Raw genomic sequence first — 24,262 nt, forward strand, 5'->3', positions numbered from 1 at the left:
TGCAGATTGCCACATATCCTTTTATGGATGAGGTTTATTACAGAGATTGGCATATTATATATGTTGCTTAATGTGCTTGAACCTTCTTGTGCTTCTCAGGCCAAGATTTAACAAGCTGTATGAATTCTACCTGCAGAAATATGTAACAAAGTCCCTAGTGAAATGAAATGCCACTGGTGTGTGTGTCGCCAGGGGGTATGCAAGACTGGAGATATTAGAGGTAGTTCTAAGTTAGAATACACTGTCTTAGGAAAGATTAAATGATCCAGACCCTATGAAGAGGACAGACATCTGCATAGAATGAAAGACTGCAGTGAGTGCAGAGAACTGTTGGTGCATGTTGTGGCAGGAGAAAAAAGTGGGTGAAGCCAGTCCAAGGAGAGAGATTTAACCAAAGAATGCAATTTAGATTTGTATTCATATGACAAGTCAGTGAAGGTCTCCTACTGAATGAGGTGGAGGACTTAATTTTTTGGACCAGATATATTGGCTTCAGCAATTTGAATAATTCTGAACTGAATATTTATTGAACTAATGAGCTAGTGAGCACAAACTTTAGAAGAGTAATTTTTAAGAAGAATTCTATTAATGTCTTAAGATGATAGACTTCTTCATCAGGATCGCACAAGAAAAATAAAGCTCTGGGGCAGTTACCGTAACAGGTCAGGTCCGGAGAGCAAAGTTAAGGAAGACAAACAGGCAGTGCATGGAATGTGAGGATAAAGAGGAGTGCCAGCCATAAGAAGTTCAATCTGTGAAGTATTGTGTTGCTTGCAAATACCTTTCAGACAAGCTCTTAGAAAACATTAAAGAAAATGAGAGTATTTGGCTGACGTCCCAGTGTCCCACAACATTAACTATTTACTAACACCTAGCTTTATTATTGCAGAGTCTGCAAGCACATGGGATTTCCCTTAAGGATTTGCTAATGTAAAATGAATTGTCAGCTTTAGAGAAACAGTCTAAGTAAGAGCAGCAGACTCCCCTGTGAGAGGATGTCCAGAGCTTTCCTAAGTTTACTTCAGTTTTTACTTTGTGAATTCAATTATTTTCCCATCTGTTAATGAGCTATTTTCCTTGGAGTTGTTTAAAAACTCCAGTAAAAAAGACATCATCTCATATCAGAGAAACAAAAAGTAACCTGATTGCTGTACTGGAGATCCCTGAGAGAGTAAGGATAAAGTTGTGCTTAGCCAACTGAGGACTCCATGTATGACATGGGGGAAAGTCACTTAACCTTCATTGAGGGGTTGGGAGGATAAACATGTTAATGCAGTTGAGGGCATCAGATCCCACAGTATGGAGCACTGCTGGAAAACATCCACAACACCACTTTAAATGGGTGAAGAGAAAACTACTGGGGATAACAGCTACCATGGGGAAACAAACGTCACAGTTGTAAGGATAAGATCAGTAAGCCAATGGCCTTCCTCTGGACCCACTTGAACAGAGACCTTGACTTTCTTACCCAGTTAGGACAGCTTCAACTTCTTGTGCTTTGTATTTCCTGCTATCTAGGCACCAAAAAAGACTCTCAGGCAGGCAACAAGAGATACAGGCACATGGGTAGGTGGGCTGAGTGGCAGCCACAAAGCTGTGTCAGGGTCACCCTCTGTCCAGCACCATACAGTCTCTGGAGCTAGGTCTGTGCAGTCAGATAAGCTTTGCCATGCACAGTATGTTGCTGAAGGCAAGAGACTCTGTGGGAGGAGATCAAGGAGATCTTCACCTTGTCCATCCATGGGTGTAAGTGTGACCAAGGGGATCAGACAGAGGATGATGGAGTAGGAATCCCAGAGCCAGTGACTTCCCCAGGCAGCAGAGCTCTTGTTGTGCATCTGCTCCTCTGGTGCAAAGGCAATAGTGATTTCTGAACAGATGCATTAGAGGGGAGAAAAGAAGGGCTTGCTGAATAATAACCACATAGTTATTACTTTCAAAGCTCATCTATAGTCCCCATGGTAATGGCTTCTTTGGGGATCAGATTGCTCCAGCAGACATTAATTTTATGGTGTGATTTTCTAATTATTAACCTCCTTATTCTTCTGAGCCAGATCCTTCCATTCCAAACCACCTGCCAAATGACAGCATGGTCCATGCTGCTGTAAGCTGCATACTCCCATGCCGAGACTGTTGTTATTCTGCACCGTGCTCTTCTGTAAAGTTAGAATTCATTTCATGCTTTTCAGCTACCGTTTTGATACGCAGGACCCCAAGGCATTATGTTTTCATAGAATGAGTGAATGGGTATTAGTTTTGTGGTAAATTGCAAAGAACAGAAATAAATATTGGATAAAAGTAGAAATCAGCTTCTGATAAGTATCTTTCTGAGAAAGAGAGATATTTTACCAAGTTCTAGCTATGCTGCCTCAACTACTGCAAAAATTATACTATTATTCTGCATTGGTCCTCTAAAGATTTCTTTGTATCAAACTTGCCAAAGTGGTAGCTCAAGCGGAGTTGGGGTTTGGATGCCATTTCATTCTCTTAGCTGTCTTATGTTTGTCTTCACAATGGATATGCGATTAGCATCCTCTAAGAACACCAAAATTAACCTATATTTTTATATTTAGTTCATTTTTTTTCCTATGTCCTAGGCAGGGTAATGAAATCCTGTTAGAGAATGATGCTTAGACGGTTACTAAGATATAGTCTAACATATTTCATTGATAAGAGCTATCAAGTAAGAGTCAGTTAATTATCCCACGTGACATTATTAGTGGAATAATGGCAGCCCTTATAATTAATATCTTCCTGAGATGGAGAGAAGATTTTGTTGTTCTGAAAACGCATTCTGACTACCCAGAGACTGCCTAGTATATTCTAAAAACAAAATTACTCACTATTTATTCAGGAGAAAATGAACATATGAGAGGAATTTAAAAAAAACAAAATTGTATAGTTACCTTTTTCTGCCTTTGTACCAGATTTTACTGAGAGAGTTAAGAAACAAGAATTTTTAAAGCTGAAGGGAAAAGGAGCAGAAAAGGATAATGAAACATAAATAACAGATCTCTGAAGTCTGGAAAGGTGTTATGTGTGAGAAAATGAAAGGTCTTTGATGAGATGTTGACATTAAAAGGTACTTCTGAGACCTCTGCACTCAGACATATGCTAAAGAGGCAGCATGCCTGGCCCTGGTAGACAGGGAGCAGCTGGAATCCCTTGGCAGCGGTGTCTTGGCAGAAGCCAGGGGATGCTGGTGAGAATAGGGGCTGTGCCCACTGCAGCTGCCATGGACCTGGCACTCCAACCCTCAGTGTGGACAGCGTGTTGAAGATTTTATCAGCAAACATACGGAGTTTATGCGAGCTGAAATTTTAAAAATCAGTCAGAAAATGTGGGGTGGCTTATTTATTTTTAGAAGTTATTCTTAAATTTTTTTTTTCTGCTCCTATGAGAGATTCCCTGACAGTGCTACATAGAGCTGGGAATAAATCTGCCTTTATGCAAAAAGCGTTATCAGATGTACAGAATAATTACACATAAAATTGCCACTGTAATTGCCACAAGCCAGCTGTGGGAGAGACCAAACTAGATTCTAGACAGAAAAGACACCTCAACTTCTCAAGGCTCAAGACGATAGTATCATTTTAATTGAGACAGACAGAGGTGTTAGGCAAACATGTTAATTGCGGCAATTGAAATTCAGGGCCCAGTCTGACAAAGCACTGAGTACGTCCACTCCCTGGAGTCAAAAGGAAGCACCTTGGAGGTTTGGGCCTTTGCCAAAACAAGAGGGCTAATTTTGAGTCAACAATTCAAATTTCCAGACTGTTCCAGAGTGTGCAGGAGTAGCAGCAGCAATGTGTGAGCAATAGGATCCATAGACTGGGTTCCCAGTCCCCAAGGAGAGGGAGAGAAAGCATGTCTCCAGAGCCCTGTAGCCTGGGTGCCACAGAGAAGCAGGAAAGTAGTCCAAAAGCCTATTCCCAGGCAGTTGAACATTTAATCTGGCACTGGTTCCTGACCGGGATGTGGGAATGTTCCATCTGCTCAGGAGTCAACTGGAGAATAGTTTACATGGCACTGCCCCCACCATGTACCTTTTCTTAATATTGTGGGCCAGTTACTTTCAGGAGAAGTATCAATATTCCCCTGCACTTAAGCATAAATACATGTTTTTTCCATAGTTTTGTAGCAGTGGACTGGATGTGGTGTTCATCTACTCTCAAAGCCAGGGATAAATTGAGAGGTCAAATGGAAAATGGTAAGAGGAATATCCCTTATCCGCACAGTGCAGGGACATCAAAACACAGGTTCAAGCTCAATTCATCAAAACACAGGTTTGATCTAAACTCTTTCTTTACCCCTGAGGGGCAATGAGGTCTGCTACCCTTGTGCAATCCCAGCCCACAGCTTCCCAGCTCCACGCAGGTGCAAAGAGTTCTGCAGCTCCTGTCTCCAGAGATAGCAAAGATTGAGGCGGAGATGGTGAAGCTTGGGAAATTGAAATGGCCTAAAATTTTGGAGGCAACTGGGTGTCAAGGGGAGAGACACAGAAATTAGACCACTACAGTCCTCTGCTTTGATTAAAACAGATCCTGAGAGAAACTGGACATTCCAGGTTTGAAATAGGTGGCAGAGAATGAATCTAAGTGAATGTTTTTAAGAACTAACTCAATGGAGAAAAAATGTTCAGAGGATCATTTCAAAAATACCTCTCCTTTGACCATGGCAAGGATTTGCCAGCAGTCACTTTCAGTAGCACCTGGTGAAGCTTTTGACTCGAGCCTGTTGCAGACCTTGCTGGGGAGCAGGCAGAGTGTGTGAGATTTCCCTTCCCATTTCAGCATCCCCCTCTGCAACTTCACCCCTCACCACCCCCTGCAAAACGTCTCCTTGCCCTGCAGGTTTCGCCGGCGGCGCAGCAGATGCAGCCCACGCAGACGGTACAGCCACCACAGCCCACTGGAGGCCGCCGGAGGAGAGTGGTGGACGAAGACCCAGATGAGAGGAGGCGGAAATTTCTGGAAAGGAACAGAGCCGCTGCCACGCGCTGCAGACAGAAGAGGAAGGTCTGGGTGATGTCACTGGAAAAGAAAGCAGAAGAGCTCACCCAGACAAACATGCAGCTTCAGGTGCGAGCCACTGTCTGCGCCCCTGAAGACACAGAGGGGCTCTTTGTGCTTGACTGATGGTGCCTTTGGGGCTGCCCCTGCACAGTCAGCTCCTAGTGGGAGCTCAGGCATAATCAGCCTGTTAATCAAGATGTGTGTGCTTCAATTAAAGAAATAATTGCATTTTAGCGGAATAAGCCAGGAAAAAGCTGTCTTGGGATTTAAAAGCCTTCACTAGATGGAGTTGTATTTATTTTCTTTGCTTGTCGCTGCTTTTTGTGGGGATTTTTTTTAAAGTGCCATTAACATGTCTGTAAAAAATTTCTTCAGAGCAGGACATGTAGTTAAACCTTCATTCAAAGCTAGTGAGATAGAATCACAAACAGATCAGTCTGTCAGTGAGGAAAATGAACTGGATAGATGAAAATACCATGAATATGATAATAAAAGCTGTACTTCTTATGGTAGGCACAGTACTTATGCTTCATGCAGAGGTGTGCCTGTGTGATGCCAAGGGCAGAAAACCATTCATAGAATGGCACTCCTCCAAAACATTCTCCCACAAAACTCAAGAGGTGTGAGCAGCACCCAGGCACTGGCTGCAACTGAGCTGTAGGTGACAACAGTCCTGCCACCATGCCCCTGAGCACAGCAAGGTAGCCTTTGCCCCCACGGGTCTGCCCCCTGGCCTCATGCAGACAGCTCTGGTATTTCCCAAGTAGACTGAAACATTGCCTTAAGTATCTCTGGTGCTGTGAAGTTAGTTCATTTGTCAGACTGCCTTCAGAGGTTACAAAATAATGTCACTGACAAATGTTAACATAAGCTCAGCACACAAGCACCTGAGTGCCTTTTTTGCTCAGTTTTTTCAAAGTTATGGAGCAAGGTTTGTGTTCTTGGGTTTAAGCTTTGTGGAATAGCCTGGTTTAAGCTTTGTTGCTAACCAGTCTCTCTTTCTTCTCTAGAACGAGGTTTCCATGCTGAAAAATGAGGTAGCACAGCTGAAACAGTTATTGTTAACACATAAAGACTGTCCGATAACAGCTATGCAGAAAGAATCACAAGGATATCTAAGTAAGTAGCTCGTATGTTTGCTCTGTCTCCACACTCCTCACAGGAAAGCAAACCTTGTAATTCTTCTCTCCAGAACCCCTTCTTGGTCATACTATCACTTGAACCTGTCTTCTCAAACATCATCCGAGCCATCCAATCTCCTGCCCTTATTTATCCAGCCCCGCTCAAAACCAAAAAAGCCCCGGTTTGCGTCCCACACAGCAGAGCTAGTCTTCCCCACCCCTCCTTTCGGCAAGGAGATGAACACGGATGGACGCTCACTCCCATGTGGAGGATCCTGCTTGAACTCACAACTCCAAACCTGCAAGAGTCCTCCTGGGCACGGCGCTGCCAGAACCTTAAAATAACTCTCAAAAGGAAAGTTAAAAAGGAAAACATTACAGTCCCCTCCATCGAAAATGGTACTGTGCTCTGACAGTGGCACAGACCAGACCTGGCACAGGTTTTCAAGGTTTGTTAACTCTTTTTTAACTCTCATCTTTCTTTCTTTTTTTTTTTCCTCAAACAAAATCTCAGCTAACAGAGACGTTTAATTAATTCTTTCTAGTTGATGCATTTTGTGAGTGTAGTAATTTAGAGACAAATTCTCTGTTCTCTGAGGAGAGCCTCACGGCTTGCTAGATTGTGACATTATCTTAAAATTGAGCCCATTTCTGTCTCCTCTGCATCACTATGCATCTGTCTCTTTAACAGTACTCAAAGAAAAAATACATAATTGCATTACATGCCTATCAGCTGTTGCTCGAATTAGATTTTCTGTGCTGCAGTGCACTGCACTCTAATTTTGATTCCTGCTGGAACAAATAAAGCATTTAAGCATCCCAACTGATTTTAAGGACCTTAAGATATCAGACTTTTTATCCCAAAATTAGTTTCAGTTATTAAGATCTTGGACTTTTTTCAAGGTCTCAACTCCTGAAGTCAGGTTGATATCAGAGAAGCTGGCTTGAAAAAAAGAATGAAAACTAAAACAATCTTAAGACTGAGAGTGTTGGATAACCATAATTATATTTTGAAATCCTGACACTTGTGCATGCTTCAGGTTATCAGTATTTCCAAGAGTATCACCCAGCCTAGGTTTTTACTCGGATAGAAAAATGAATGTGTGTTGTCTCTGTGCCCTCATTCCCTTCCCAGGTCCTGAGAGCAGCCCTCCTGCAAGCCCGGTCCCAGCTTGCTCCCAGCAGCAAGTCATCCAGCACAACACCATAACGACCTCCTCCTCCGTCAGTGACGTCGTGGGAAGCTCCACTCTCACCCAGCTCGCCAGCCACAGAACAGACATCAACCCCATCCTTTAAAAGTGGTTGATCAGAAACTGCTGGGGGAGTGTGGTACCGTATCAAAGCGTCCTCTCTGCTAAGGACATTTGCAACCGTAATTCAAGCCTGGAAGATTCCTCAGTTCTTGAAAGACTCTGGCTATTCATTTTTATAGTTATTAAAATGTCTTTTATACTTAGTTACATAAAAGGGAGTTACGCAATTAATATGCTATCAGCTTGAGAAATGCTTGGGTGCTTTCTCCATTGTTTTGGTACCAGTTACTTGTTTATAAACCTAACTGTACATAGTCATGTTTCCTTCTCAGCAGTCTAGCCTGCAGCCTCAGAAATACAAAGTTGTGTTAAACTGCAGCTTGTTAGCCAATGTGAGGCATGAAAAGTATTAAACAGAGTCAAACATAGGTAACTAGGAGTAATTAGGCTATAAATGTAGAGCGACAGCATCTGCTGACAGCATAATAAAAAAGAGTTAGCATTGTGCTATCAGCAGACCGCGTCTCACATTCAGAGCCTCTTTCAGAGCAGTTATATAGGATGTGGCTTCAGGACAAAATCGAGCCCAAATAGCGTGCTTTTTTGTCCAGCCCTCCCCCTTCTCCTCTCTCCCCTACCCTGGCCTTTTTCTCCTCCAGTTATTCTCACACCTTCCTTTTCCCTTCCCTTTTCATTTCCCAGCTTTTTTTTTCCTTGCCTTTTTTTTTTCCATTCCAAGGCTTTCTCGCTTCTCTGTTTTTCTCAAAGAATGGTAATGAACAAGCAAAAACTTCAAGCCCACCTAAAAACTGTCGGCACGGCTGCTGCTTTCACTAGCTCTTCACCCACAGTTGGGCTGTGCCAAGCATTTGGCTTTTAAAAGGTACAAATGCTCCTGATTTAGTGTTTTTAATAAATAGGGAAAGGCAAAAACAGCGCAGCCGCAGGTGAAGCTGGATGGTGAGCCAGCTGTGTTGATGCTAGCAGCCCTGTAAACTTCTGTGGTGCAGTAGAGGCATAGTGAGCAACACCTGAGAGTCACAGCAATTTTTTGCACTGCGAGTCGTTAACGTAGGAAAATCCATGTGTATATAATAATTCAGAAAATTTCTGTTCCCTAACCTGGTTGCGTTGTTCTAGCAACGAAAGCTAACAGCCTCAGGCTTCATGGGCTATAAATGAGAAATAAATCAGTGTAATGGTTCTGACCGGTTGGAAAAATGCCATTTTTAATTCCCAGGGAAAGACCTGCTCTCTGCAGGCATTCCTTTAAATGTTCACGGACTGATCCCAAGCTGGCAGACAGCAGTGTAGCTTCACTGACTTTAATGGCACTTAACACCCGCTTACCACGGGTAAGGAATTGTTCTTTAGGACGCTAAATAATTTTTAGAAGGCACGCAGCGGCTAAAAAATGCTGCAAGAATGCCAAGTCCCACACTTGGGATAAAATACAGTCCTGCAGAGAGGGTCTGGAAAAGAGCCTTATGCCACAATTAAGGTTTTTGTTTGGACTCTGAGCCTGCCCCTCAGCACAACTGATTTGCATCCCCGAGTGGTCCCAGTGATTGATGGGAAAATCAGACAGAGATGATGCCAGTTAATTATGCTGCCTTGCTGTTTATTAGGACCTGATTTTGCTCTCAAACCTGTCAGCGGCAAAACCTCCTGCTGCTCGCCCAGGGAGCAGGCTCCGAGCTGGTGAAAAATGTTCAAACATTTTGAGCTACATCTTTAATAGAAAAATTCACATTATTCCCAGCAAATCCTCTAGCCCTAAACTCACTTTGTTTTGGAGCAAAGCTCTCTTCCTCAAAGACTATGTCTTTGGTCTTTTGAGGACTCATGGGTTTTTAAAGGGAGGGTCTTCTCCATGCAGGAGGAAGAGTGAAACAACTGAAGTGTGAGGAGGCACTGTAAGGAGCAGGGGTTGTCTGGAAGGGAAAGCAAATTTCTGAGCATCATTCATTGCCGAATTCGTTCTTATCTTGGTGACTAACTTTTTATCAGTATTCTTTTCTTTAACAGATCGCTTTCCATTTATGCAAATACATTCAAAGGAAGAAGATTTTTAATGTACAGTGTAAATCTTGACTTGATTATATAGTCTAAGAACCAAAAAAATTATAAAAAATACAAATGTAAAGGATTTTCTATTATATTTTAGACAAACATATACTTTTAAAGTGTTTTAAATACTGAATCTATAATTTTTTTAATCTCCAGTTGTAATAGCTAAATGGTTTTGCTTCATCACAGCTCCCAAGAGAACTTTTTTCAAATATGCAGTCAAGAAAAATGTTCCAGCTGAGTATCCACTATGTAAAAAACCTAAATAAGCATTTCCCCTACATCTGAATTTCATCATTCACCATCAAAAAGGAAATGCCATTGCAGGGTTAATTTTAAAAACTTTCCCTCTGTATGGGTAGCACTTAAATACATTAAAAAATAAAAATCAAAGTTGTTGGTAATATTAGAATACCCAGTTGAGCTACACTGCACTAGAATTACGATTTAGCTTCATTTTATTCAGTCTCCTCAATTAAAATATTTAGCTGTTAAAATGAAAGCCTCTACATTAAAAAGAAAAAAAAAAAAAGGGAAAAAATACAAAAACCTTGCCTAAGTTTTGTTAAATTCAGCAACCTGACAGTTTGACTGATGTGTATTATATATAGCTCAATTATTTCTTTTTTTAATGCTAACTAGGCAAGCCAACCACACATGTTGGCCTAAATGTGTAATTACAATGAAATGTCTCCTCTCTATACTATTGGCCTTTAGGTATAATCCTTGCTAGTGATGTGGAAATAAGTAAAGGATGAAAAGCTATTTGCTATTGCTTCTTGTAACTCTGTCGCAGGTTCACAGGCCAAGACAACATGCAGCATATTTATATCGGCTGTATCATCGAGAAAAGGACCAACCGTACCAGGCACCTTATATTATTCATCAGATCTGCTTCCACATTAAAATGCTCTTGTTTTCCAGAGGAGGGATCCTGCAGCCTTTCCTCAAGCTGCTGGTCCAGCCAGGCACCGGAGGCTGCCTGATCAAGGGCTGCGGGAGAAGCCCCAGCCTTCTGTCTCCAGGATGTCCCTCTGCCATGTGGTCAATGACAGCAGCCTCTTCCTAAGCACGTCACTCTAAATGCACTTCCTCTGGGCTCCTTCCATCAAGGAGGAATCCTACTTTTCCATAAGCTACTTCTGGAGACTGCTCCACTTTCCTCTTGCCCTGCCAATCCAGCCTGTTGCCAGGCTCACCAGGCTGTGTGCCCTATCCCACTACCAGCAAAGGACAACTCAGACCACTTCCATCATCTACTCTTCAGGACACTCGTAGGGTGGTGAGCTTTGGCCAGTGCCTTGTTCAGGAGGAGGTGTTACCATACCATAGACAGCATCTCATGGGTGTGACGTTGGAAGCAGGTTGGAAATCTCAGCCACGGAGAACTGCAATACTTGGATCAGAAAGAAATGATGCTGTGATCCAGCTCTGGCACCCCCAGCCCCCCTTCCCCAAGTCAATTTATGCAAGCCATATTCATAACGCTGCCTGTGGGAGACAAGTAGTTTGTGTGCTATCATGGTGTGTTTTATAAGGACAGCGACCATGATGATGATGATGATTTATGGAAAATTTCTTGCTGTTGGGAGTTAATTCCTGCTATGAAGCTAAATGTCTGCTGCCCATATTCTGAATAGTGGAAAGTCAATGGTTCAGTGCCTCAGTGCGTGTGGATTTAGTGTTAATGAACTCAATCCTGTTAACTAACAAGCCAGCTATAGCTGTTGTTAAATGCCCAACTTTTGAGGATTCATATTTTTTTAAGCAACAATATTTAGTGTTGAAAACTAGCCTTTTAGTTTAGGCAAAATGTGCTTTTTAGCAGCTAATACCTTTTTTTTAAAAAAAGCGTATAGAGTGAATTTATGAAAATTCATGAGGACCAAAGCAATTTTAAAACAGGAATCTATTAATTTAGTATTCACATAGAATTTTATAAAGTATTTATTAATAAATGTTATTTTAACACATTCCATTTGAACAGTATTCTTGTACAGAATCTGTTTGGGGTTTTTTTAAAGTTACAATATTAGTTTTGCAATAAACTACTCTAGGTGTGTGTGCATCTTAATCTTTCAGGGTCTCAAGCAGAAGTCATCCATCTAAGATGGAAAAGTTTGCTGAGGTCAGTTGTACAGAAATTCCTAGAATTAAATGTTTTCCTTAAAGCAGCATCTGCTTTTTTTTCTTTTTTCTTTTTTTTTTTTTTTTTTTTGTAACAATGAAACAAACTATAAACCTTCAGTTGTTTCCTTTGTATTGCAAAATGTGCTTTCTCATTTTAGAAAACATGAGTCAACATATAACTGGAAAGCCTGGGTTTTTTTCTGCTTTTTTTAAGGCTGATTTTATACATCACCACAGAAGATCTAACCCCATCCTCATTTCTTGCCTAATATTACATAGTGAGTTGCACTATACTGCCTTATCATTGCCTCTTCAGTCCTCTTACTAAGCAGTGTTCCTTAGATTTAAACCATTGAAGCTCCATTATACATCAGAGAAAATTACTGGAGGGGGAAGAAGAGAAAAAAATTGATCCGTAGACATAAAATCTAAACTGTGCCTATAAAACAAAACCAGTTACAACAAATTAGTATCTTATTTCTACATTTCAATTATTTATATTCTTTTAAAATTGCACTTTAGCTCTTGCTCTCTTTCTTGCTCTCCCTTGTTGAATCATTTATAAATACTCTTATAAAAGTTTTGCACCAGATACATTTATATGCTTTCACTGGTGGCATATCTACAACTTGTCTCTCACACCTGCCCGAGCAGAGGAGCTGAGACCAGCCAGTCTGCAGTGTGACTTAGACTTTACACTCTCTTCATGACAGCATATAAATGTTTTATTATGCAATGTGTGTGACGTGAGGCAGCATCTAAGCTACATTTATAATCTCTCATCCCAAGAACCAAAGTGTCCTGTATATCATGAGGTCAGGAGACTGGCTCTGTTGTGCATTGTGATGCACTTTGACTGTTGTCCAACTCAGTAGCTGCAAAGCTGCAGTGATAACAGTGGCCATACTATGTATTAGAGTTCTGAATCAATAAAATACGTTGCCTTATAACTTGACTAGGGACAGCACCTTTAAAAAGAAAAAAAAGAAGAAGAGACAGAAAACTTCTAAGGACAAATAAAAGCAATAAAATCTCAAGCGATTTGAACACCAAAAAAATAAAATAAAAAAAATTTCAAGTTTTCAACATCTGAAACCATCACCTACCTGCATAGACAAAAGAGACTGTTTACATCCATAACTTTTTTTTTTTTTTTTTTTTTTTTTTTTTTTTTTTTTTTTCCAGAGCTTACATTTATCTCAGTTTTATCAGTGGCTTTACACTTAAGAGCTAAATTGCTCACCATTATTGGTTTTCCATAGCTTTCAAAATGACTTTATAGCAAATCCTAAACTGCACGAGGCCAAAAATGTCAGTGTTCACACACACTCAAGAGACAAGATTGATTCTCTAAGTGGAAATCTGATCCTTTCCCAGGCTCTCCTTGGACTGGAATCAATAACTGCAGCTTGGTATATTTAGATCAGTGTGTAATACCTGGGATTCAGGATCTCCAGTTCTACATTTATGCAAGTTAAATGTTAGTATTGCTGAGGTGTACCTGGTGGAACTGTTCACAAAGCCCATGGTCAGAGCCTGCCATCTGATGCTGTGAGGGTCTTAGACCCAAATATCTTTCTTGACTAAAAATCTGCGTGACAGCCTTCTGAATGAAGACTGAAAGCTCCTTCCACCTTTGCAGAAACTGCAGCAGTGTCCTGGGGTGAGGGAGGTGGGAGGATTGATTGGGCATGTCAAGAGAAATGTTTCCTTGCTGGAATCTAGGAAATTTCAGAGAAATATTTTCCCCACCCCAGAGAGCTGAGATTGAAAGGAGTTCCCTGACAGAGATCACCTTTAGCATGCTTCCACAAGAAAAACTACTTTGCACGAAAAGTGTATTTGCTCTTCTGACTAAACAATAGCCACTGAGAGTTTTGCCAAGGACTTTATCATTGGGACCCAAGTGTTTCCCAGCCCATGGCCGTGAGCTCTGTATCCCTCTCTCTGTAGCAGCTCTCTTCAAACATTGGGTAGCACTCAGTGAACATTGCTTCTTTGGACTATTGCCATTGTCCTGGTTTTAAGGAACTTTTAGCACTGCTTGGAGTAAGCCTAAACTATCGAAGTTTATATATAAATATATATATATATATATATATAAAATATTAAAAAAGGTGCTGTCACAGTAAGTTTTGGGCTTGAGGTTGTTTGTATTGTATGCAAAGGTTTTGTGTTTGTATGTCTGTTTTATTCTGTAAAGCAACCACCTTCCTTACTGGAGGGAGATACTTTTTTTTTGGTACATAAATGTAAATACTTGCTGCAGCATTTAATATGTTTAATTTTATGTTAAGCTTTTTGTTGCATTGTGAACCCATTATTGTTACAAATGGACAGTGAGTTCATTGAGACTGTTCAACTAGGTCAGATTTTTACATCTCTTTCTAGCTAGAAGAGAAAGGATTTTTGTGCATTTGTACAAATGTTAATAATATCGCTGCAATTCCAATATAATAAAGCACTCAAATACAAATAATTCCAATAGTTTGTCTATACTCCAGACATTTGACCATATGTATAACTCCTGCAATTAAACCAAGCTACTCTTCACTGGTTTTTATAATGACCTACAACCCCTCTACGCCCCCCAAACTGGAGTAGGACCAAGGTGCAGGGCACACTCCTGTCTGGTGGCAGGAGCAAAGCACTCTGGAGACCTTGCAGCTCACCATTGTTCCCTGGCAGCCGAGGTGACTTGGTAAGAACAAGTTCTCTGAACTTCTTCCAAGCAGGGAGGCTGCAAAGCCTCAAACAAAAAGACTTACGTGGTGGAGCCTGACATGAGGCCTCCGCATAAGGATGAGACAAGCTGTTACTTTACTTTTCCTTGCAGCTGGAGTGTGCTTGTATCAAAATACACTCCATGCTTGTTATCCCGCCAACCTCTCCTCTTGCCAAAAGCTGCCTGGAAATGGATTTCCTGCTGGGCTAATTAGCTCTAATTGTGATGCCCCTGTTATCTTGCCAACCTCATTTCTCACTATAAATTGGTCCAATACAGACCTTGGCACAATAATGCATAAACTGTAATCTAAAGTTAGTCGGGATGAACCCATCTCTCCAGTGGGAATTAGATTAGCAGTAGATTAATGCAACTTGATGTCTTGCTGGCAGTCCCAGAGCGAGGGCCTGACCCAAGTGGTGCAGGCTCGGTGACGAGGAGCAGCCTGGCTGCGAGCGCTCTGTGCTGGTGTCACACTGCAGGATATCGGCCCCATGCGGTGTGACCGTGCTGCTCCCCTGGGGGCCCTGGCACAGGCACAGCTTCTGCTACTCTCCCCTCTGGTTTTTAAAAGGCTAAATCTGGCCAAGAGCATTCACCCTCCTAAAATGGGTAGGAAAAAGGCAGAGCCATGCCCCTGTTTTCCCATCCTCCCCTTGTAAAAGCTGGAAGATAGGGCAATGGGTGCACATAGCTCCCTCTTTAAGGGGGTACAGCAGACATTTTCCCCAAACATCAGGGCATGGCATTAGCTGGATCCTTTTGTGAGGTCATGTACTCCTGCACTGCCTTTAAAGCAGGGATGTCATGCCACTAATTAACATGTATTTATAACATCAGGGCTCTTGCTCTGGGGCCAAATACTGAAAGAGGATCATCATATCTGTAAAAATAGGTGCCTCTCATGAAGACATATCACAGGATAACTTTATTGTCCACACAGTTATATTTACACCTGACAGTATGAGCTAAGCAAGATGTATTCAGGCTGAGGTAACACTGCCCTTTACAGCTGATTCATGGTTTCCCAAACCTGATTGTAGAATTTGTTCCTCTTCCAAGCAGTCCACTGTTACTATTGCTCTCTCCAGGCTGCTTTGGACATCATAACAAAGTTATTATTAGCAAGAAAATGAATCAGTGTGAGCACACACTCTTTTCCTTCTCCTCTGCAGGGACAGAGCCAGAACTAGACTAAGCTGAGGACTGTGCATCAGCAAGAAGGTTGCCCCAGCTTATACTGGTCAGAGCAGTGGTACAAAGAGACTCCTTCCCTCTGCCACACCAGCCTCTTGTGCTTTGACTGGACCCACTTAGCTCCTCAACGTGTCCCAGCTTTTTCCTGAACCCAGGAAAAAGGGTACAGCCTACTTGCTATAAGGGCATTCAAAACCAATGGCAATGTAGCACAGAGTTTGAGTAGGGATGATAAAAGCAAGCACAGAGGACACCATAGGTACCCAAGGACATGGCAAAAATCAAGGCAGCATAACAGAGCAACAACAGCAATGTGGAGAAAGTGAACACCTTCCCAAAAAGGAGGTGTGGAGCTAGGGGAGGGTGGTGAACCCCCATGAGCCCAGATGTAAACAGACAGAAGAGCTGAGAAATTGGAACTGAACTAGTGCTAGAGAAACCCCTCAGCAGGAGGATGGAAAAACACGGCAGACATGAGTGCTTTTTTATTAAAAACAGTTTAAAAATACTGGGATAGAGGGAACACTAAACATGCAAGGATGCAAAGCTCTCTACTATCACACTGACTCTCAGCATAAAAGAGACAAAGCATGTCTGACCTTTTGGAGAATCTGTGCATATGCAGCTAGTGGGGAATCTCCTCACATACAGCCCTTGGGGACAGAAATTATGTAGTTGGTTAGGTCCTTTCACTAGCAACACTTTCTACCCACAGTGCTAGTAAAGGCTTGCAGGACAGACCTACCTCTCATCTTTCTCTTCCCACCTGGAGTCACTGTCTAGCTGGAGGCAGGCAATGGGCTGCTAAGGGCCCACAACAGAAGACTCCTACTCTGGGACTACTCTCAGAATTAACCTGTTACACCCACTTTCTTTACACTTTACTCACAGGCATTTGTGAGCTTACCCACAGGAAATAGGCAAAAGATAAATCACAAAAAATTATTGAGAACTTTCTTCTAGGGAGTCAAAAAATTAATCAAGCATCAGAAAGGAGGGATCAAAGTTAAACCAGGCCCACCACTACCATTTAGGTCAGAGCCAATACTGATGGTCTGAGACTATTTGTTCAATTCAAAGAATTGCTTTGTTATTGCAACTGCCCTTTTTTTCATCTCTGAGCTGCTGTGCAGCAACAGGGACCTTTGTTTTAGTGGCTCTAAGAAAGGCATTCGTGCTGCCATGTGTTTAAAACTCTCTTTCTGCAGCATTCTTGAGCACTGTTTTTCCTCCAGCCTGCTCTATTCTCCAGCAATACAATGCCACAGTATGAGAATGACCCAGCAAAGCTGATAAAATATTTAAGACGTGTGTTCTGATTGTGTTAGGTAAGCAAATACCACAAGAGCTCAACCATTAGTGAACCTGATCAGCCCATTCCCCCAGGACCTGCCAGCAGAGCAAGCCAGAGAGGTCTGAACTAGAAGCAATGAGGCAGCCGCCTTTCCCAGAACAGAGGGAAGCTTGAAGGTGTATTTTGCAGAGATGAGGAACTTGCAGCCTGTGGGTCCTGCTCTAAAAGCAAGAAAAAGAGACATATAGGTATATAGATAGGCAGACATAGATTGTATAGATACATACAGGCAATACAGATATATAGATGCAGACAGCAGAGATGTGTGTCTGTGTATGTGTGTATACAGCAGGTCAGCAGGTGTTTTCACAGGGCATTGCATTCAGCTGACAGCAAGTCAACTTAAAAGAAAGAAAAATATTTGACATAACTAGCCAGTTCATGTAGGAAATTGAGTCGAGAAAAAATAAATAAAGGCAGAAATGGATTAGTTCAAATTTGGGGCCCTCTGGATTATAATGGATCCCATAGGAAGACAGAAGGCTTTGTATAGAAGGACTCTATATCCTCCTTGCACTTTCCCTTTTGTTGCACTAATCATGTTCATTCTGTATTATATAGTAGTTGAGCCAATTCCAGCTTAGTAGAAGTTTTTCTTAGCTTCAAGAAGCTGTGCTACAAAGACAACATGTAGCCAGGGATAAGAAAAAGGAACTGTCCACAGTGGGACACAGCTGTGGACTCTGGTTACACTGGGTTGTGTAGGGTATCACAACACCAGCTGCTGTTTTGACTTGGGTTTTTGTTGTTGGTATTTTGCTGTGGCTGCTCCCTGTACTTTCATCTATACCTTAAATTGTCAGGATTAAAGTCAGGAAGTTTTCACAAGCTGGATGGGGACGATGAAGAAGTGGTAGTTTTGCTACCAGTGTCCTTCTGCGATGGTGGCTGCCTTTAGCGGCAAGGTTTTATCATTCAGATGGAGTAAGTGCAGACTTACACCCCCTTGGGTGCCTACAATCCTAAACTCATGCCCCAGAAGAGCCAAGGCACTATCAGCCCTCTGTGATGGTGTTCTGCTACCTCTTTGTGGTAGTACTGTGTGGGATGAGGTGAAGGGCCTGGGGGGGCCCCCACAGCCCCACCATTCCTCAGCAATACAATATTGCAACATCCTGGCCATGCTGACAGCGAGGTTTGCAGGGCTCCCACTATACTGACACACTTGGCACTGCAGGTGACTCCTGCCACTGCACTGCAAAAGCTGAGCTAAACCAATGCATTGCCATTAGTTTGACTGTGCCTCAAGCCAATCTGACTGACTAAAACTAGGGGGAAATGCAGTGGAAAAGTATTTATCATGTTGCCAGTGTAGCTAACTGGTGTGGCAAACCATGCAAGCTAACTGTGTGCAGAGCCTGGTGAGGGCAGGAACGACAATAGGCAGATAGATCAGTGGGCAGGGAGTGAGCAGAGAATGGAAAGATGGCCAAAATGTTTGTGAGTTGCTGCATGGTGAAGGCATACTCCCAAGCTGTGCTCAGGGCACCAGACAAAAACTCAAGTGGGGTGGCGTCAGCATCTCGTGCCATTAGTGGTTCTGCCCTGTTGTTCCTGCGAGGTTTCTATACTGACCCATCACCAAGGTTTTACCCAGAGCTGTTCTCCCCCTCCAAAGCCCATGAAGCCAAAAGTAACTTTAAAACATGACCTGTTCTCTCTGCCTTCAAACAGTCAGCACAGTCCCTCACTCTGCAGGGACAGGGAAACCCAATCTACTGATTACAATGTGCTTTTAAATTCTTTTTACAGTGCATTTCCAGAGCAGAACTCACATTTTTAACTGATTAGAAAGACCTTCACCATATCGCCATAAGGGCAATTTCCTCTGTCATGTTATGCCTCATGTCACTCCAGGAGAACTGCACAAAAACCCTTTTTAGCAGCAGCAAAAGAGGTACCATCTTGATCTGCTCACAAAAACATTTCTGCTTTCCTTGCGAGCCTCTGCTGAGCAAGAGGAGCATGCAGGGCTGAGCCCTGTCAAGGGACACTAGCACAGAAGGAAGCACGACATCCACACCCCGGCACTCATGGCTTGTTTCTGGGATGTGATGAGAAAGGCTTGTTTTTCCCAATTCAAAATCAAGACCCTTTGGCTTGCTGAAGCCATAGAAGTCAGGAACAAGGCAGTCCCTTTTCCAGGAAAACTCTACTTCTCATGTGATATGAGAGCAGTAGGAACCCATCAGAGCTGCAAAGCAGAGCTCCATCACTGCTGCTGGGCTAATCAGAGCCAACAGCTGGGAGGGAAAGCCAAGGACAGCTTTTAAATGCACACGGTGGAGAGAGGAATGAAAAATATTAATTTTAAATGGATCGACATTGGCCTTGGAACTAGGCAGGCAAACATCCAAACCTGTCAGGAGGGAGTAATGAGAGCTTTTAAATTAGATGTGATCACCTATCTGCGGCTGTACAGAGTGTTTGCTGTGTATCCCCCATACCTTAGGGAGAACTCCAGACATGTGAGGTTACAAGTGGGCTGTCTGTCTATGGGCTCTTTCATCTGAAAGTTTCAAGTGCTTCTCGGGCTTTAATTTAGTGCCTTAATTACCCAGGGATTTAGGTAAATATAATTGTCTTCATTTTTCCCAGCAGTACACAGAGAGGGATAGACTGAGAGAGAAACCAGAAAGCGTGAGCATGCCCCCCACTTTCCTACCCCCCTTTCCTGCTCTTGCCAACAGCCCGTACATCAGGGCCCTGCCAGGAGACTGTGGGCAGGCAAAGCTTTACCTGCTGAAGGCATATCCATGCAGTCCTCCCTAAGAACTGTAATCCTTGCCCTCAAGGAGAAATGAGCTGTTTTCCTTTCCATTTGTCTTCTTCAAAGCTCTGGCCAAGCTCATCCTCATTAGGAGGCCATTAAAACACTGATGTTCTTCACATTACGATTTCCTCTTGGATTACATGGGAAGATTTTTATATGCTGTAAAAAGATTATCCGGTTCTGACATCTCCTTTTTTATTTGCCCAGACCAAAAGCTTGCGAGGAACAGGAATGGGAAACCATACCAGCATTCAAATAAAATGCCACAATCATCCACAGAGGCGAGGGGAAAGCCCTACAGTCTCGTTAGCCAAACTTGCACATGGTTCTAATCAAATGGGTGGGAGGGAGACATTCCCTTGGCCACGGATACCAACGATTTTTTCCTTAGGTTCCAATTCTGTAACTCTTATTCATCCGAAGATAAACGGGCTTTTCAGGCAGGGAAAGAGGACTTTGGGACTGGGCTCTAAGGCTTTTCATGTATTCATGAAGTTGTCACTTGCCTTTTACATTCAAATTCTGATGGGTCAGACTTCCTAGACAGTGTCTTTCAACACCTAATAACTCACCCAGCAAGCTCCAGTGCTAATACAGACGTCTTCTTATCAAGCTTGAGACTGAGAGGTTTGAGGATTATTTTAAAGACACTTCTTGGATTTATAGTGAATCCTTCACAGGGATTATTTATGTGGCATTTCTTTCTCATTACACAGTTGAAAACATCACCTGTTTTAGCAGGAGATTTCTGGGGTGAGTGAAGAAATATTTTGAGGAATTTGGTTATTGCCATTTGCTAATGGAAAATGTAGTAACCAAAGCAGTTTTTTAAAAACCACAATAAATTTTATATTCGTTACTGCTGGATTCCCATTAAATGCATTAATTACAGGAATGTTTAACGAAATAAGTAAAAAAACCCCCACCCTCCATTATGTACAGAGCACTGTGGAAAACAAGGTATTCAGCAGTGTGTGCTCTTATATGCCCTTAATAAAAGACCTTACCATAAGGTAAAAACCTAATAAAATATGCTATAATGTGCTATGGGACCCACCACTGATTTACAATAAGTTTACTTCTTTAGCACTAAGCAAGTTTTGCACAATACACAGCCAGCTTTTATATATTTATATATAAGACCCATTTTCTTCTCACAAAGATTTATTGAATTTCCCCAGGGCATATTCATTTTCTAAAAAGTTCTTTGTTTTGCTCTGTATTCATTGTAATAAAGGCAACAATCTTCTTCCTGATTGACACCCGCGATATTAAAATTACAAAAGAAATGAGAGCTGATATCGTAATACTTTATATGGAAATATTACTCTGTAGGCTCTGTGAGACTAAATGCAAACAGAGTTTTGCTAATATCTGGCATTTTGCAAAACTGCAGCATGTTGGGCGAGGTCTAGAAATACATGGCAAAATTATTGTGAAGTTCCAGTTTCTAATTCCTCCAAGGAATTATAAATGAGTAATTTTAAAAATAAGTTCATATACCTTCCGTTCTCCCAAATTTAAATGACGAACATGTAAAACCCATAGCAGCAAGTTCAATATAACTGCTGAGAAAGTTAAATTATGCATAACATAATGAACATGGGTTGAAATCCTTGAAGAAATGAAGGAGGATTCTCTGAAATGCACTTGCCAATCCTTTGCATGTCATCAAAGACTATTTTTTCAAGCACGATGTAATGTCTCATGATATAATGGAACAGTTCTCGGTGTTCCCTATTAGTCACACAGATTATTATGGTTGGCAGAGGGTCCTCTCTGCGTTCCTCCCTCAGAGGTACATTTGCTCCCCAATGCCCATTCAGTCCATTATAAAATTCAGCCCCCTGGTTTCAAAAGGGCCCCTTCTGCCTCGGCCTCACCTGCAATAATGGGAGGTGAACGTGCAAGACGCTCGTCCCACACCCGGGCCGCGGGCCCGTCCCGCCGCGCCCCGCGGGGTTCGCTTCGTGTGCACAGAACTGTGGCCTACAGCAGGCCGAGAGCAGGGGACTGGAGAGGAAAATGCCCCCCTGCTTGCCTTGCCCAGCTGAGGAAGGTCAGCTCTGCTGAGAGCAAGTGTCGCCCTGTTTAGGCACTCCCTTGGGGCAGACGGGCTGGGCCGAGATGCTTCTCTGCCTCCCACAAATCTCCCGTCCCGTTCCCGCAGGGCCGCAGCCGAGGCCGCTGCCCGCGCTCCAAGGCCCGGCTGTGAGCGCCGCACAGCCCCGCTCTCCCACCCCTCACCTGCGGCCCCAAGGCCCGGCTGTGAGCGCCGCACAGCCCCGCTCTCCCACCCCTCACCTGCGGCCCCAAGGCCCGGCTGTGAGCACCGCACAGCCCCGCTCTCCCACCCCTCACCTGCGGCCATCCCAGCCCGGCTGTGAGCACCGCACAGCCTCGCTCTCCCACCCCTCGCCTGCGGCCATCCCAGCTCGCCGGGCACCGGCCCCGCTCCCACACGCTCCAGGCGGGCCGGTGGCCGAGGGCGAACCCGGACAGACCCAAATTCTGCACCATCTGGGGCAGGTGCGTTTGCCCGGCCCCGCCGCCCGGCCCTGCACAGACGGGGCATCCCCCCCCCCGGGCCCAAACCCGCGCTACCCGAGCCGGCCGCGGGGATGTGCGGCAGGCGGGGCGAGGGACGCCGGGCGCACCGGGACACACAGCGGGATGGGCTCGGCACGGCACGGCACGGCTCGGCTCGGCTCGGCTCGGCTCATTTCGCTCGGCGGGTGCCGGCGCGTTCCCGGTGCGGCCGCGCCCCCCTGTGGCGCGGCCGGGAAGCTCAGGCTGGTCCCCGCTCGGCCCGGCCGCGCTCCCGGCTCTGCGGCGGGGGCCCCAGTGGCCCCGGGCCGCTGTCAGCACGGCTGTCTTTCTTTCCTCGGTTCTTTCTTTCCCCGCAAGCTACCCCGCGAACTGATCCGACCGACAACTAATGGACCAAACCCCAGCAAAGGCAAAAGTTACGACAAAAAGGTCTGGCAGTGTTTCCTCCCGGCGTCGGCCCGGCCGTGGCTGCTGGTCACTGGGTTTGGTGGGGGGAAGAGACTGTGCAACGCGCTTTTTGCCGGGACAGGGAACCGTTCGTCACTTTGGTGGGAGAGCCACAGGACCCCAGGGTAGCAGCAACGGGGAAATGCTGCCCTGACCCACGGAATGGCTCTGCTTTCTCCCAGCTGCTCTTTCGTCTGGGGCAGGGCACCATCAGTTCAAGGGCTTGGCTTCTCACTGTGCCTGCAAATCTCCCCAAAGGGAAAGGAACGAGGATTGCTCTGGTGATTTCTTCATTTTCCTGTTTCTGAACTGAAAATTTTCAGCAAGAAACCAAATATGAGGCTGCAGCTGTAGGAATGTGCATGAAGACTTTCAGCCAAAGAGTGAAAGCAAGGGAATTAGGAGTTATTACAAGTAGCATCCTTACTCTTTATATATAACTATATAAACTTCAAGGTCACTTCCAACCCTAACCATTCTATGATTCAATGAAATATGTATCTCAACTGCTTTCTCCGTGGACTATGCAGACTATTTCTGTTCTTGGCTTCAACCATTTTAGAAATGACAAATTTAAATTTTAACAACAAAATGCTCAGTTGGAGTAAAGCTCTGGAACTTATTAAAGAGTACACATAGCCACCTGCTGTGAATAATGCATCTCTGTGTTCAGCACAGCAAGGACAGTCTTCAGCTTTCTGAAGCTTTTCCTGTTAAAATGCTAACCCTGGAAGAACTTAAATGAACAGCCCTGAATGAGGTCCCTATGGAGGGGACAGGACAGCCTGCAGAGGGACCCTTGTGCACTGGGGATAAATGGCAGGGGGTTGGTAGCAGGCACTGACCGGTGTGGAAGGAGGACATGAATCACAGAATCGTTAAGGTTGGAAAAGACCTCCAAGATTATCAAGTCCAACCATTAACCCAGCACTGCTGTGTGACCACTAAACCAGGTCCCCAAGTGCCACATCCACATTTCTTTTAAATACCTCCAGATATTTAAGTAGTGATTCCCTAGGCAGATTGTTCCAGTATTTGACCAGTCTTTCCATGAAGTTTTCCTAATATCCAATCTAAACTTCCCCTGGTGCACTTGTCACTTGTTACTTGAGAGAAGAGGCCAATCCCCACCTCATTACAATCTCCTTTTAGGTAGAGAGCATTGTGACCATTTCATTGTAGACAGCAATGAAATTCTCCCTGGCTCTCCTTTTCTCCAGCCTAAACAACTCCAGCTTCCTCAGACACTCCTCATAAAACTTGTGCTCCAAAGCATTCACCAGCTCCAATGCCTTTCTCTGGACACTCTCTGCCACTTCCATGTCTTTCTTATAGTGAAGGGCCCAAAACTGACACAGGATTTGAAATGTGGCCTCACCAGTGCCCAGAACAGAGGGACAGTCACTGCCCTGGTCCTGCTGGCCACTCTGTTTCTGATACAGGCCAGGATGCTATTAACCTTCTGGCTGGCTCAAGTTCAGCTGCTGTCAACCAGCACCTTTTCCTCTGGGCAGCTTTCCAGCCACTCTGCCCTGGCCTGTAGCACTGCTTGGGGTTCATGTGACCCAAATGCAGGACCCAACATTTTGCCTTGTTGAACCTTAGACCACTGGCCTTGGCCCAT

At 43.8% G+C, this 24,262-nt stretch overlaps 1 protein-coding gene across 2 annotated transcripts in view; it reads left to right on the forward strand.

Moving 5' to 3' along the window:
* CREB5 (cAMP responsive element binding protein 5) overlaps positions 1-7,435 on the forward strand; it is a gene marked incomplete at its 3' end in the record, with an annotated part of 207,744 nt that extends 200,309 nt beyond the window's left edge. For both annotated transcript variants that reach the window (XM_083866145.1, XM_083866144.1), the window contains 3 exons: positions 4,854-5,081; positions 6,026-6,134; positions 7,272-7,435. In XM_083866145.1, coding sequence (XP_083722271.1) covers positions 4,854-5,081; positions 6,026-6,134; positions 7,272-7,435 — 501 coding nt within the window. The remainder of the gene's footprint in view (positions 1-4,853; positions 5,082-6,025; positions 6,135-7,271) is intronic.
* Between the last annotated feature and the right edge of the window lie 16,827 nt (positions 7,436-24,262).

Source organism: Zosterops lateralis (assembly GCF_965231275.1).
Source record: "Zosterops lateralis genome assembly, chromosome: 1".
NCBI lineage: Eukaryota > Metazoa > Chordata > Aves > Passeriformes > Zosteropidae > Zosterops > Zosterops lateralis.